Raw genomic sequence first — 16582 nt, 5'->3', positions numbered from 1 at the left:
AGATGTCAGTTGTTAAGGGTCAGATGGTTAGGCTTTCATGCCTTATATCTAATGATACAACCTTCCACACAGAATTACACCATCTGATCTGTTTGATCTTAGACGGGGGTATCCTATTCAGTTTCTTAGGGACATTAAAGAAGTGGAGGGACACTGCCAGGACTGATTTGCACCAATTTTAAATAGATCAACGAATATAAACATAACCAGTACTGAAACTTCAACAAATGGTATAGAGGACACTCCTTCTTTTATTGTCCTCTTTAGTAACACTTCACACCAGTACCTTAACATTGTTAAGAGGTTCTGGGATGTAATTTTCACTGATGATATGAAGAAATGTTTGGAAGCATTACAAGGATCATTTATTCTAAAGGGAAAAATATTAAGGGTATTTTGGAATTGGGCTCTAGGAAAATTGTTTTGAGACATAGTCGCATATAAAAATTCATTTTCTGCAAACAAAGTAGGTACACACTAGGAAAATTTAATTCGGCCATAGTCGCATGCAAAAATGCGTTTTCTGCAAACTATGCAGGTACATACATGAAGGTCCCTACGGTGTAGTTTCCAGTTATGAGAGAACTATTTCCTGTCCAGGGAAAATGAATTAAAACACCTCCCACACTGTATGTTTGTTTAGCTTTGTGCATCTCCTGTGATATATTCTATGTGAGGAAAACCATCAGAGGATTGAGAGATTGAACACAAGAACACATTTATGAGATCAATAAGAAAAACACTAATACTGTCTATAAGCATTCCACTGTGTGCCCAAATTTTAAGAAGTTTTCTTTCTTTGTTATTGATAAGGGTCATGGTGACCCCTTTGTGTGGGGATCATTTACTGGAATGTAAAGAACTAAGCTGACAGTTGAGGTTCAGTGCCTCACTTGGTCCAGGTATTAATTACACAATTTCTATTTCCTGTATTTTAAGGATCAAGGCAACAATTATTTAAAATTATTTTAAGTTTTTCAACAATTTTTAAACAACTATTTAAGACCAAAAAAAGACCAAAAATAGTATCTATGTATATATATATATATATATATATATGTGTATATAAATTACAGCTGTATTTATTTATGTAATTTTGCTTCCTTTTGCAAGTGAGTTCAGTAGGTTTCTGGTGAATTATTTGTTATTATTTTTTACATGCTCCTGGTTGGTTAGCTTTATTTTTAGGAATGATTTTTCAGTAAGGAACTTTGTAATAATGTAATTATTTAATTATTGACTTTTGTTTTTCAATGGTTGATAGATTTTTTTAAATATTTCAGTCTTCAGATGATTGTTACTCTGATGAAATTTTTCACTGTTAAAGACAGAAGTGATTAATATTCCTTAGTCGATGATTAATAAAGGTTAATTGGGACCTGAGTATGTTGGTGGTGTTCCTTTAGTGTGAATAAAGAGAAACTCACATTCAGTTGCTTATCACTGACTAGGGTCCGCCACATTACACTACACATGCATTCAGGTCATTGGACCACAAGTACCAGTATAACTTAGTCATAGTCCATGTGGGTGTAAATGACCTGAGACATATCTCCAAAGACTGTATGAAAAGCGACATCATGGAGCTCATGTGTCCTAGGTTGATATGAGCCTAGCACTGAGTAGCACTTTACCTTCTCCAAGGATGATGTCACAATATGAACAGAGTATGACTGACTTTAATAATTGGATAAATTTCTGTTGTCATTCTAAGGGGGAGCAGTATTTGTCAGCATGGAAGGAGATGGTCAATAGACAATGCTGCTTTGCCAGGGATGGTCTGTACTTTTCCCTTCTAGGCTTTCAAATTTTGGCTAAAAAATTGTTCTCCCATACTGCCTGTTTAGGCAGTGAAACTGAAAGTATTTCTGACATAGCAAATCAAAACCATGAAAATCTAAAGCTGTTACTGCTCAATGCTAGGAGTCTAAACAAGAAACTCCACTCCTTACAAGCTCTCCACACCCTAGGCAATGCTGATATCTGTGCAGTCTTTGAGACATGGTTTAAAGCCACAGAGGGTGCACCCACAGAGCAAGGCTATAATGCCTTCCACACATTTAGACCAACTGCTACACAGTAGGTAACTAAAGGTAAAAGTGTCTCGATTCACATCAAAAATAAATATACCTCAAGGATGGTCAGACAGGATAATGCACTTGAGCTTCTCCATGTTCAAATCACTATAGGCAAAATCCCATATCCTTGCAAGCTATCAGTCCCCCTCTATGATCCAGGGAACCCATAACACATATTTAATCTTACTGGAAACACTCACCATCCAACCCAATACCATATTCAAGGGTGACACCAAATATTCAGGCACAGAGTTTCCTGGATTTTGCAAATACAAACTCCCTGGACCAGATCATCAGTACGCCAACCAGGGATGCAAACAAACTGAATCTGATCCTCTCTAATATAGGAGAACACTGCACATTCCCCCTAGTGTAAATGTCCTCTCTGGTAATGTCATACCACAAAACAGTCTCCCTTGAAGTAAAAATAAAACTTGGAGCCCCAGCTTACCCAGGAATGCTCAGGAGCTACTCTTAAGACTAACTTCCTACTATTACGTGATAACCTGTCAAAATTTTAAGACCCCATAAATCCTGACAGCACAACTGTTCACAGAAATTCTATGCAAGCATGTTATTAGCTGTATAGAGGCAGCTGCACCCACCAGGAATGAATACAAAACTAACTCAAAAAACAAGCCACCATAGTGGAATCACGACATCAGTAGGCTGTTTAACAGCAGGAAGAAAATCATGGCATAAATTAAGATGTGTAATGACCAGTAGGATAAAAGCACTCTCATCAAACTAAACAAACAACTCTGAGTACAAAAGCCGAATTTGAGTAAATTTGTCCTCCCAGGCAAAGGACAACCCAAAGTATTCTTTAGCTATGTCCGCAGCCTCAGAAACCCTAGACATTTGTGTGCAGAGCTCATCGTTAGTGGTGCCACCTGAACTGAGATAGAAGATATAGTGAACCTACTGGCAGACAAAATTCAGCTGTAACTTTACCCATCTCTCCCCCTCAACCTCCCCTCAGGAAATAGCATCAAATATAACTACTTCTACTATCACTAGGGAACATTTCCTCAATGCTGTCTCTCTAAGGCCAGGAACAATGCATTGATGGCCACAGATAGTATCCCAAGCTACCTTGTAAATAGCATGAAACATGACCTATCAGGCCCTCTGAAATGCTATTTAACTATAGCCTCCAAACAGGCTTCGTACCTCATGAATGGAGAACAGCAATAGTCATTCCCCAGCACAAATGTGGGCCATCTAAAGACACTAGAAACTTCAGACGCATAAGTATCCTAGTCTCTTATACAAAGTCATGGAAAGAATTATCATGGAAATGATCAGTAACATAGGAAACCTCCAGCACTGTACGCAATCCAGTTTGAGTTCGTCAAGGGCAATTCATGCCTACTCAACCTGGTGGACTTCTTTGAGAAGGTCATGAAAGCAATGGATGAGGGCAGAATGGTTCACACTGCCTACCTGGACCTGCTGAAAGCATTTGACATGACACCTCACTTAGGCATTGTTGATAGACTCAAGAGATTGGGTATAAACCCTTATGTCACCTGGTGGACAGCCAGCTGACTCACAGACAGGACCCAGGAAATTAGAACTGGGGAGTCCACCTCTACAAAGAGGCCTGTCAGAAGTGGACTCTATCAGGGATCAGTCCAGGGACCACTCCTTTTTAGCATTGACTTCTCTGAAGTCATGGTCAATGTCAAGGACCTCTAGCTGACCAAATTTACAGACGATTACAAATTAGGAGCAGTCATAGAATCCCCCACCGGCACTAACCTTTTCCAGGAAGGGCTGACACAGACAAATGTCAGAGCCATGTACTAAAATTAAATGTCAAGAAATTCGTAGTAGTATCCTTCTGGATGTCATCTACCCTCTGATAATTATCATGTTGACAACCCTCCCAAGAGTCGACCCAATGTCAGGGAGTTGGGCACACATGAAAACAATAACTGGTCTTTGACCATCACATGTCTACAGTGGTGAGAACATCATTTTATGTTGGGCAACCTATAAACAAAGATATGACAACTAGGTCATTTTTGCAGTATATTTAGCATTCATCAAGCTTATCATTGAGTACCATAGTAATGGCAGAAGGGCTGTATAGTGAAAAGCATAATAATGGGGCATTGGGGATTGTGCTAACATTATGGTATTGAAGTTGCTGAAAAACATTGTAAACATGAGCCACCAAGCATTATAGAAAATGATGAAGTTTATATAATATGGTATCACTCATTACCAACAATTCAAAAAATAGATGTGAGAAAACCAGATATAGTAGTCTGTGAAGAGAAGCAAAATTAGCATTGATCATTGAAATTGCTACACCCAGTGACTACAGTGTCTTATGTACAGAAAGACACAAAGTCATAAAATACCAGGATTTGCAGGCAGAAACAAGGGCAATGTGGAAGAAAGATATCTAGACATTTCCAGTAGTAGTAGGAGCAATGGGTCTTATAAAAGAAGAATTTACAGTCATACTTAGATATGTTACCAATACATGAAACTCCATACGAATTGCAGAAGGAATCATTACAGGGCATATTGTGGGTGCTGTGAAAAGCACTTCTGGCTAACATCAAAGTTTGCAACAATACTAATTTCATGACCTTTAATCATACTTTGACTTATGAATGGGGTCCATTCCCGTCATGGTATTAGAAACCCAAAAGTCTTGGAGAAATTAGAAAAGGGACATACAATGCCCACTTTGGAATGTACTTAACTAGACACATCCAACAAATGGAGCATCCACAAAGTTTTCTCACTAAAAGAATACAGGGCATAAGTAGCATGCCCTATACAGACTGCCTCAAAGCCCTACCCATGTAGTCTGTCTCTTCCAGGCTGTTGAGGGGAGATCTATGCCTGGCAAACAGGGCATTGTAGGACCCACACTCTGATGGACCGCATGCATATCTGCAAAACAAATAGCACCAGAATTACCCATTCTAAAGACTTAAATCTTGTCTGTGATATAAATAAGATCTGCTGGAGAGACAGGTATTGTATTCCAGTATTGTGTCAGCCCTTCCTGTATCCCTACTCTAGAGGATGTGAAGCAGAGTTCTTCAATAACGCAATTCAAGTGTAATTTGGACAATTGGATAAGGAACATGAAATTCATCCTTGGTTTGGCACCTATGTCTCTAATGGACACATACAGCCTGTAAATAGTTCATCTCCCAGGACCCTGCTTGCAAATGTTTCATCTCCCAAGCTCCTGCTTACACTTATCAAGGGTACCAGAACATGTCAGAGATTTGGGATGCATGGCTGGGCTTAAAAAGACCATTTCAGCAGGAGCATTGTGTTGCTTCATGAGTGGTCCCTCAGCCCTTCAATGGTGACTCAGATCTTCAGCTGCTGGGGCCAGCCTTATGGGAATTTCTTTGCCACTCCTCTAAATACCAAATAGAGCAGCTCTTTGCCCTGATTCCTCCATAGAGTCTGTCACCGAGGGATGCTTTTTTGCATGCTTAGCCTCTTGGGCTCATGTATGCCTCCCCTCCCTGATTCAGCTGATCACCAAGTTTGTAACAAAAGCTGCCCATTGCAGAGCAATGGTGATCCTCACTGCACCCTTCTGGCCATGACAAGTGTGGTTGCCCTTTCTGTGGCCTCATCTAAAATACCCATCCTTAGTACTGGACTTCATTCCAGATCTGATTTCTAACCCATTGAGTCAGCCTCATCTGAAACTAAAGTCACTGAAGTTAGCTGCCTGATTTCTCCAATTCCATTAATGGCCAGAGATCCCAAGCTTTCTAGGAGAGCTGTTCACATGCTTTCTTCTAAGAAACCTTCTACTAGAAAAGTGTATTCTAGTAAATGGAATTTTTTTTTTTTTTTTTATGGGCTGTTTCTAAAGACTTAGACCCCTTTTCAGCTCCCAAAGATGACGTACTGGATTTCTTAACTGGCCTTTTTTTATTCTGTTTTTTTTTTTTTTTTTTTGCTACTCCACCATCAAGGTTAAGTTGGTGTCCATTTCTAATTTTCATATTGGTCAGGACCAATTTCCCTTGGCATCTCTGTGGCTATCAGAAGCCTTTTAAAGGTACCTTCTTACTCAGGCCACTGGTTTAGGACCCTGTTCCTCCCTGGGACTTTCCCATGGTTTTACAAGCTGCCCCTTTCAGACCTTCTACCACAGCTGATTTAAAACTCCTTTCTTCAAAAACACTCTTTTTGGTGGCTATCAATTCACCCAAAAGAGTATCAGAGCTTCAGGCATTATCCAGGGTACCTCACAATTTGTTTTTTATCAAAGACTGTGTTTCCTTGCATTCTAACCCAGCCTTTCTTCCCATATTGGCATCAGAATCTAATTTGAATATTGTCTATTTAGCTTCCTTTTTTCTTTCTCAGTTTCATTAACAAAGAAGAGTAAAGGCTTCATTGACTGGATATCCATCACTAACTCAGGTTCTGTTTTGACAGAACTAAACATTTCAAAAAGTCCAATCGGCTCTTTGTGTCCTTTTCTAAATCTAAACTGGGGAAATCAGTCTCTAAGTTGATACTGTCCAGATGGCTATCTTATTGTATCTCCTTTGTTTATTTAAACAAAGGTCTGTTTCTTCTCTGCAGCCTAAGGCACATTCCACTCGGGTGGATGCCACCTCTACAGCCTTTTTCAGTTGTGCTTCTTTGGAGGAGATCTGTGCAGTGGCAATATAGTCAAGTACTCATACTTTTCTCACCCATTACAAACTTGACATTCAGTCCAAATCTAGCTTTGCCTTTCACCCCATTATGTTACGAAACATTCTCTTTTAGTGCTTCCCATTTGATTAGCTGGGGATTCTGTTCTGCAAATTGAGACTGATGGAGAAGACAAGATTGGATACAAATGTTATGTACTTATTATAACAACAAATTTGTGTTGCTTTCTTCTTTCCATCTCAGTCATCCTTCCCACTGTTCCCTTTTCCAAATTGTCATGTCAGTTTTATCTCTTAGGAGGCTTCACAGACTAGCCTGAGGACTTGTTGGGTCCCACTTGTCTGTTTTTTCATATTTTTCTATTGTAAGATGTCTGTTTTTCCCTTCTTTATTATGTATTTATTTGCATAAGGGGCAAGCTCAATCTGACAAGTTGTAGGCTCGCAGGGCATTATGGGGGAGGAGGTGGAGCTTTGGAGCTGAGGTGTGGTATAGTTGTTGTCAGATCTGATCAGATCCAAAGAACCCACAGATTGAGATGGATGGAGGAAGACAATATGGATCTATCGTTATGGTAAACACAACTTTTGATCTGATGTTGCCCTTTTTCATCTGATTTAACAGATGGGCCTTGGATCTGACTAAAATACAGTCTTGGCACTTCAAACACATGGATCCAGGGCTCTGACCCCTCCCCTACCCATAATCTCCCTCTGCCTCTCTGCTTCTTCTGAGTACCTCGGATCTCTTTTGCCACCAGAACTGAACAGTCATGAGATTCAAGGGACTCTGATCTCCACTTTTCATTGACACTAAGTCAAACAAACAAAAAAAATCTTTATTTTTTTCTATTTCAAGCTTAGCATAACTTTCTGCATTTTCCCTACCCTAACTAATAGGATCTAAAGTAGTAATATAGCTAACCCTTTTTTTCTCTTTGACAGTCATATTTGTGCTTTTACTGGACAGGCTGTATTGGGTTCAGTCCTTTCAGTTTTTCTTGTTTGCTTAAAAAATATCCTTTCCTTGTAGCTTTATATATCCCTTCCTTCTTCATTGTTAAAAGTGCTTATTTTCTGCTTAGAGGATTGTATTTTTGTGGTGTTGTGTATTTTGTTGTGTATGCCAGACAATGTCTGCATTTACTGTCTAGAGGCAGCCCACTTGGACAGTAATTGCAAGGGCATGTGTTCCTTTTGAACATAAGGCCTTATAAGGTCATAAGGCTAAACTGATTTTAAAAGGTCTGCTGCCTTCTCAGTAAGGATCGGCTCTTCCATTTGCTTCTCCCTCTAAAGTGGTCAAAAATAAGTTCAGAAAAACAAGGACAAAGAGACCCAAAAGTCATAGGGAAGCAAGACTCCTGAGAAGAGTGTTGAAAAATCTCTTAAATGGTTATCCAGCCTGACTCAGCTGTTCTCCTGGGTTCAGCATCGAAAGCTTTGAAGCAATTGAATCCTGACACAGGTTGGATCTGATCTCCTTCATCTACTTTACTGTTCATCCTGGATCATATTAGCCCATGGCTACACTGTTCGATCTTGAAGGAAAAAAGACCACTGAGGGCTTAATCTTCAGTGAGATCTATCTGTTCTTCAAGGAGACTTACAGAAGCAGATGTCAATAGGATGATGTGGAGATTTCGACAGCAGATTCAGGTGGGGTTCATTCCAGTGTCATCTCTGCAGATCAACCCAAGAAAAAAAGTCCTATGTTCCCTCCACTTAGATCTGCAGTCCCTGGATCCAAACATACCTGGAGCATCTATGTTAGTGCCACTAGACCTTAATTCTTTGACCCCAACTTTACTCCAGTCTTTTTCAACTCTGGCCATGTTAGATTGGAAAGAGAATCAGAGCCAAAGCATTAGGGCCAGAAACCCAAAGGATAGATCGACTTCAAAACTGTGTGATCCATCTCTGCCTGTTGAGACACTGGTTCTTGATAACTTGACTGTAATATCATCTTCAATTCCAGGCTGGGTTGATGTCAGAGGAGTTCTTTCAGCCCCAGAGAGTCCTCCTCGAATCCAATTTACAGGTCGGCATTCAAAGATTTCAAGAGGGTTCTCACTAGCAGAGAAGGGTTGCCTCCTTCATGCTCACAGCCATCCCAACCTCTTTCTTTTTCTGCAGTGACCTTCACACCATCACATCAACAGGGACAGTCAGCTTCTAAAATTCTCCAGGAAGTGCTCTGTCTGATCTCCCAGTCTGATTCAGATCCATCATCTGAGCCTGCCTGACCTTCGATCTATAAAAACAGACTTGTAAAAGAAAACATATTGATTCATCACCTGAATCTGTCATGGAAGACATGGATTTGGATGAAGAGGAAGATTTCCTTAGCTCCCCCTTTGGAGATGTCGTTTTTGGCAAAATCCTAGAATTGATGAAGTAGAAAGGGGGGGGTAGCCCACTGATACACCTTCCTCAGAAGAATTTGTGTTCCTAGAAGCTTTTGGAGCTGGCTGATCTACTGCCTGGGTGGTTCTGCCTCCTAATGCCCTCATTGATTTGGTAGCTCAGAGAGCTTGGAAGGAACCTGGCATAGTGGACCTGAAACCAAAGAAGCCCAACAAGATCTTACTTGATTCTAAGATAGGATACATTGGAGTAAAGATCCCCCAGTAGATGGTATGGTCTTAGTGGTGGATACTAAAAGGGAACTCAACAAAGAGAGTACATCTATTCATCCCTCTGATAGGAAGTTTAGAGCACTGGACAGATTTGGAAAATGGCCTTATACTTCAGTTAATTTTTCCCTTAGAGTGCTGAACTACCTGTCTTATGCTTCCAGAAAGAATTGACCAAAGATCTTACCAATTCTCCCTCTCTAGTGTAATTTGTCAGCAGATATCCAGAAGAATGTGGAATCCCATCTATCTACCCTCAGTTCTATTTCCAGCATCTTTGTGTCTGCTATCAAATGCAGCTGATAGAACAGCTAGATTAGCAGGCACCAGCATTGCCATTTGCTGTCATTCATGGATGTAATTGTGCAATTTTGTGGAAGGCTACAAGACATCCTTCCTTAATGCCTCATCTGCTGGTTCCACTCTTTTTGGACTGAAGGTTAAGGACAAACTAACCAGGAGCGAGCAGGATGGTAAAACCGATCTGCTACGGAAATCCACTTCTCCACTCCTCAAAGGACCTTTTCAAGGAATTAACTGGAAGGGATGAAGATGTGATTCAGAAAATTGCAATGCTTTAACCAAGGAACCAAGGCGCTTCCTCAGACAAACCCTGCCATGGCAAGGAGGGGGATTCAATGGGTGTCACTCTAGGGACAGAAGTGGTCTGCAAAACCAATGTTTTCATGGCCCTTTTCTGAGTAGTCATTCAAGCACTCCTGAAGTGTTGCCCAACTGCTGCACTCTGGAGGCAGTCGGGAGGAACTCATTCCTGCACCATCAAACCTGGGAGAACATCACTGCAGACTCATGGGTGTTGTGGATAACCACCAGAGGATACATAATTCCCTTCCTTTACTCCCCAAAATCAAGAAAAATGATTCCCCTGGTGCCACCCTACCAAATGGAATCAACTACAGCAGAAGTCAAAAGGTTATTAGAAAAGTGAGTCATCCAGTAGATTTCAACAGACCAGATAGGATCCAGAGTCTACTCCAGGTTTTTTTTAGTTCCAAAAAATTCAGGGGACCTAAGGCAAATTCTTGACCTCTGTCATTTAAATTGATTTTGCAAAGAAGAAAAAATTCCAAATGGTGACAGTTCAGTCCATCTTGTCGCTGCTCAGGAAAGACAATTGGATGTGCTCAATAGATCTCCAGGATGTTTATTATCATGTAAAGATAAATAAGCAATCAATGGTATTCCTCTATTTCAGGCTAGAAACCAGCCATTATCAGTTCAGAGATCTGCTATTTGGTCTTGGCACAACCTCACCAGTGTTCACCAAATGCATGGCAGTAATCATAGCCTATCTCTGGCTGCAAGGATTCCAGGTTTTCCCATAACTGGATGATTGGCTCCTCACTGCACCAACCAAAAATCTGCTCATTAAAAGGAAGGACACTTTACTGCACTTACTTCACACATTGGGTGTAACAGTCAATATTCTAAGCAGTCAACTGGATCGCACTCAGTCACTGGAATTCATAGGATCCCACTAGACACACAAATGCAAATAACGGCTTTACCACATTCCAGAATGCTTTCTCTTCACAAAGGAGCCCATCAGGTGTTATCACATTCCTCTCCACCAGTGAGATTGGTTCTAGAACTACTAGGTCATATGGCCTCAACAATCACCCTGGTTCCCTTCTCTCTTTTCCACGAGAGTTCGTCAAGAATCTAGCAGTTCAGTTTTCACAGCTACATCATCTATTGAGTACACCCATCAGACTAGCTGCAATATGCAGAACTCATATCATGTGGTGGTTATCTTCCCCAGTATCATCCATAGGCCATCCATTCTGTTTCCCTTCTCCAACAGCTGTGGTCACCGTGGACACTCCCCTTTTAAGGGGGAGGGCATTACAAAAGGAAGCTGTTCAAGGTACCTGGACTCACTTAGAAGTCAACCTTCACATCAACATTCTGGAGATGGAAGTAGTCCTATTAGCGTTGCAGACATTTCAAGATTCTCTACCAGAGGATGTGATCTCTGTTCAGACAGACAACATGCCAGTAGTTCAGTACATCAACAAACAAGGGAGAGCAAGATCCTGTCCTCTATGTTGGGTAGCCATGAGAGTTTGGGAATGGGCAATGTCTTTCCATCACTTTCTTGTTGAAATGCACATCCCAGGGACTTCCATTATGCTAGCAGACAAGCTAAGCAAAAATATTCTTCTGCCTCATGAGTGGTCCCTCAGTCAGTCAGTGGTGAACGGAATTTTCCATCTCTGGAGCCAGCCTTGCTGCGACCTGTTATTATCTCAACCCTACAAAAAGTCAGCAGTTACTTTGCCCTCATCCCTCCTAAGGGTCAATCACAAAGGGACGGTCTGGTCCATAATTGGCCCCTGGGCCTTCTCTGTGCCTTTCCTCCATTTCCCTTGATCACAAAGTTCATTCAGAAAGCTGGGAAGTGTGAGGCAATAGTAATCCTTGTTGCTCCTTACTGAGCCTAACAGTTTCCCATTTCTTCAGCCTCATCTATTATGTCCTCGCTGGAGACTGGCTCACAGTCCAGACCTCTTGTGTCACCCATCTGGTTATCCTCTCCCAGATGTAGATACCCTGAATCTGACTGCTTGCTTACTACAATTTTAATCATGAACTGTAATGCCAGGTTTTCTGAAGAAGAAGTTCACATTCTGACAGCCTCTCAAAAATCTGACACCAGAAAGGTTTGCCAAAGTGAATGAAAAAGCGTTTCATTCTGGGCTATAGAAAAAAGGATTGGATCCTTTCTCTGCCCCTATCCCTTCCATTTTGTTTTTTTTTTGTCAGAATTGTTTCATAAAGGTTCTAGTTTCTCCACCATAAAAATCCACTTAGCGATTTCAAATTTTCACATTGGCCATAATCAGACACCCGTAGCTTCTTTGAAGGTTTCTGAAGCTTTTCTCAATGGAACCTTTCTTCTCTACCTCCGATCATAGATCCATTTCCACCTTGGGACATTGCAGGAATGTTGCAGGCTTTTGCAATTCCCTTTTGAGCCAGTAAACTCAGCAGATCTTAAATACTTAAGATGGAAAATGATCTTAGTCATATTTACTTCAGCCAAGAGAATCTCAGAATTACAGGCTCTTTCTTACAAACCTCCATATTTGATATTCCATAAAGATAGAATCTTTTTGAAACTGAATCCTTCCTTTATTCCTAAGGTGACATCCAAATCTAATATCAATCAGTCCATACATTTTCCAGTTTTATATCCAAAGTTCTCTAACATAGGAGAATATATACTACATTTGCTGGATGTACATAAACAACTTAGATTTTATCTACACAGGACAAAAGACTTTGGAAAATCAGATGAATTCTGTGTTGCCTTTTCCAAAGTTGAATTGGGATTCGGTGTTTCCAAGGTCACCCTTTCCAGATGCCTGTCAAACTGCATTTTATTATTTGTTCATAACAAACTGGGTTTACTATTATCTGAAAATAAAAAACAACAGCTCATTCAATAAACTCGGAGGTAACTTCCACAGTTTTTCAACAAAAATCTACCTATTGATGAGAGTTATGCAGCTGATAAATGGTCAGCAGCTCATACCTTTGTGTCTTCTTATAAACTGGATGTACAATCCAGATCACACACCTTGTTTAGCTCTTCTGTGCTCAGGAATGTATTGTCGTAATGACTTCCTGGAAATTGGTAGCTAGGGAATCTGTCCCATTTGTATCAGATGAAAAAAGACAACATCGGATAGAAAGTTATGTACTCACCATAAAGCTAGATCCACGTTGTCCATTTTTATCTGGTTCAACATCCCTCCCCCTTCCTCCTAACAAATCATCACCTGTTGCACCTTGAAGAACGGGTGGTACTCTAGGAGTCTTGTAAACATCAATCTCAGCTGGCTGCCTCTTATTCCTATATTAGATACCTTTATGCTAGGTTAAGTTCAAGGATAGTTTTTCAGTGCCATATCATATCATATCATATCATATAGGTTAATGGACAAACGCAATCTGAAATATTCAAGAGAAGCAGAGAGGCAGTATGAGTTAGTGAGGTGTCAGAGCCTTGGATCCATACATTGGGAAGTGCTGAAACTGGATTTGGGTCAGATCCAAGAGCCATCTGTTGAGCTAGATGAAAATTGAACAACATGGATCTATCATTTGTACCTAACTTTTGTTTTAAGTTACATCTTGCTGATTCAGTTTTCCTCAAGAGACCAATTTCCTTTCACTAGCCTCCATTAAGTTATGTAACATTTTCCTCAGATGGGCATTTTGTTTGCTTCTTTTGCATCAGCTCTCCCATTCCCCTCTGGAGATTTAGTAGGTGCTGGAAAAGCTTAGTTTGCCTTTGGCAGAATTAAAATGTATTCACTAACTTTATTGTTTGTACCTGTAATAAAGTTATAATCATTAAATGTTCATCACTTGTATTTGATCTTCCAGATGAATAGGATTTTTTGAGAAGTAATATCTCCTTTATGTCTAAGGTTACCATAGAGTGTAATTTAAAGCAGTCCATTGAATTTCTCAATTTCTTCTCAAACTATGCCAATGAAAGAGAAGTATTTGCAATATTGCATGGATGTCCAAAGGCTGATTTATTTGGACAGATCCAAATATAGTAGGGAAAATGTGCACTTGTTTCTGCCATTTTCTGCCAAAAATCTGGGTCAAAAAGTTTCTAATATCATGCTTTACTCCTGTCTGCAGCATTCTGTCATTGTCTCTTTCCAAAGTATGACAAATTCCTGCCTAAATTTACTAATACCTATACAACTAGAGTTATAACTATGTCACATGCTTTCTTTCAAAATTCTTGGGTGAGTGCATTTGTGCAGCAGCTATGTGGGTATTTTTGAACAAATGAGCACCTTCTGAAGATGTTATAAGCTGGATATTGCCTCCAAATATAGAGCAGTCTTTTGAGCTACCATAATCTGAGGTATCTTATTATGAATAGCAACCCAAGAGGTATAGCTTGGGACTCTGTCCCGAAAGTGAACAAGTTGCAACTCTCTATGTCCAATGCAAAATATATATGTTTACCCTAATGACAGATCTGAATTGGTAGTTGCATTTTCTTCTTTAACTCTCCATCCTTGGAATCCAGTGGAGTCTTAATTTTGGAATGTTTTGTTTTTCTAATTTTCCTTCTTCAGAGTTTCAGGATCTGTAGGTTGGAATTTAGGACATGGTGGTTAATGGAAGGAGGAGGTGCTTCAGTAGCCTTTGAAAGTTTTAGTTACCAAGCTGACTTAATACTGAAAGTCTAAGTACTGAAAGTGACTCCATTGCAGCTACCTATGCAGATCTGTCATTACATTAAGTAAGATGTTATTAGCTGGAATTTCTTCCATTTCTGCCAAGGTGTTACATTCGTCAGATTTTAGTTTCTTTCCCCATGTTAAATCAGAGTTAAGTAGTTAGATTGTGAAGTTGAGGAGGATCTAATTGACTCTGTTTCACATTTTCAGTTTTCTTTCTGATTTGATTCTGTTCACACAAAATGTTATTAAGTGGATATTGTACATAAGATTCTTTGCTGATAAGATCTCATTTGTGGTCTAACCATCACTGACCTCCAACCTGGTTCATGCCCTTTGGCATATGATATGCATTATTGTATTGCTGTAATATACTTAAGTTGTTATAAAACTGTTCATTAATACTGATGTGATCAGTAACATTTAATGTTTTACATTTAAACTCCCTCTCAGTTTGTGTTGGAAGAGATGTTCATCAGTGGTGTTCCCTTGCTGGAGTCAGTTGGACTGCATGAACCAGCAGTGGAAGAATTGCGTGGAACTATCCAAAATGCTATCCGGAAGGCCTTGATTCCAGTACGAGTCTATGCCAAGCATTATGAAAGGCATCTACAGTTAAACAATACAGACATTGACAGTTATGTAAAGTAAGTTCATTATTAAAAAAATATTTTTCTTCATCTGAAAATCTGTAGCAACTTCTTCTAGAGCATGTTCTTAATTTGATCACTGCTGCAGTAAACTTAGCTATATGAGTTGAATCCTGCCAAGGAATCAACAACTGGCCAACTTTCAAATCTTTCAGAGCATTTCCATGCACCCAAACTGTTAGTTCAAGCAGAACTGACTAAAAGACAGGTTTAGGTGCGAAGCTTACTTGCTGCCAAAAGAGAACGCTTCTCTGTGGACTTTCAAGGATTAACTGTTGGCTGACACTGTTCCATTGCTGGTCAGATAAGTTAAAAGCTTCCACTTTACTTTTTGTGACAGGAAATTTACTTTTTCTGTTAACCTTAAATATTAGGAAAATGTTTTTTATAGACTATTGTGATTTTTTTTTTCACTTTTAAACAGGAGTATTACTGTAGAGCACAGTGTGTATGTGTCTTCAAGAAGCATATCAAGTGATGAATGTGTATGTATAAATAACAGGCACGTGTTGTACCTAGTGCCATTTTGAAAATGCAGCCAGAGAGTAAGCATGTGAGAATGAATGTAATTAGTTTGTATATAAGGTACCTAAGTTAAAGTTAATAAGCTATAATAGTGATGTGTTTGTACATAATAAAGACTCGTCTATTATATTGAGACAAGATGAGTGACATGGTGTCAGAACCAGGATTCCTGAGATTGATATTCAGAGCTACGAGGTGCAGAGATAACGGTGAAGGTAAACTAAGAGAAATGAGCATGAAAAAGAGCCAGAAAAGAACTAAAGGCAATGAAAACTTGCACAGTTTACCAAGATAAAAAGGAGCATTACAAGGGCACATACCACATTATTAAACAAACGGGAGTCAGAAAAGTTTTTTCAATTAAGCAAAATGTTTAAGATTAAGATATTTGACAAAACAAATATATGTAAAGCAAAACAAGTATTTGTAAAGTGAAATGAATGTGTTTAAAGCAAAATAAGCATGTTTAGAGTAAAACGAGTACAAGAAAAGTATGATAGGCATTATAGAGATCTCTAATGAGCAAAACAAATATAAGAAGAGTAAAAAAGGGCACATTAAGCATAAATAAAGCAAGGCGACTGCATGTTTTTTGGTAAAGTGCTGTGTTTTCCTGGTTCCCTGGTTCTCCAGGGAAACCACATAGTTTTCCACCAAGTTCTAAGAAAGGAGCATGCTCAGTGCAGTAAAGGTATGAGTCAGCAAAACCCAAATCTAGTTTTATTGTTAACTGTCGCAATTGTGGTGCAAATCATGAGTCTAAAAGATAAAAATGCTTATCACTTGGTCAGC

At 39.6% G+C, this 16582-nt stretch overlaps 1 protein-coding gene across 1 annotated transcript in view; it reads left to right on the top strand.

Moving 5' to 3' along the window:
• Positions 1-16582, top strand: part of DNAH1 (dynein axonemal heavy chain 1) — a 5225710-nt gene that overhangs the window by 1017981 nt on the left and 4191147 nt on the right. Inside the window, exon 13 of the mRNA XM_044076389.1 lies at positions 15069-15262. Coding sequence (XP_043932324.1) covers positions 15069-15262 — 194 coding nt within the window. The remainder of the gene's footprint in view (positions 1-15068; positions 15263-16582) is intronic.

This window comes from Protopterus annectens, chromosome 7.part0, assembly GCF_019279795.1.
Source record: "Protopterus annectens isolate FY-2018-M chromosome 7.part0, PAN1.0, whole genome shotgun sequence".
Classification (NCBI taxonomy): Eukaryota; Metazoa; Chordata; order Ceratodontiformes; family Protopteridae; genus Protopterus; species Protopterus annectens.
Note: the sequence above shows the minus strand (reverse complement) of the source record. Positions and strands in the feature narration are given on the sequence as shown.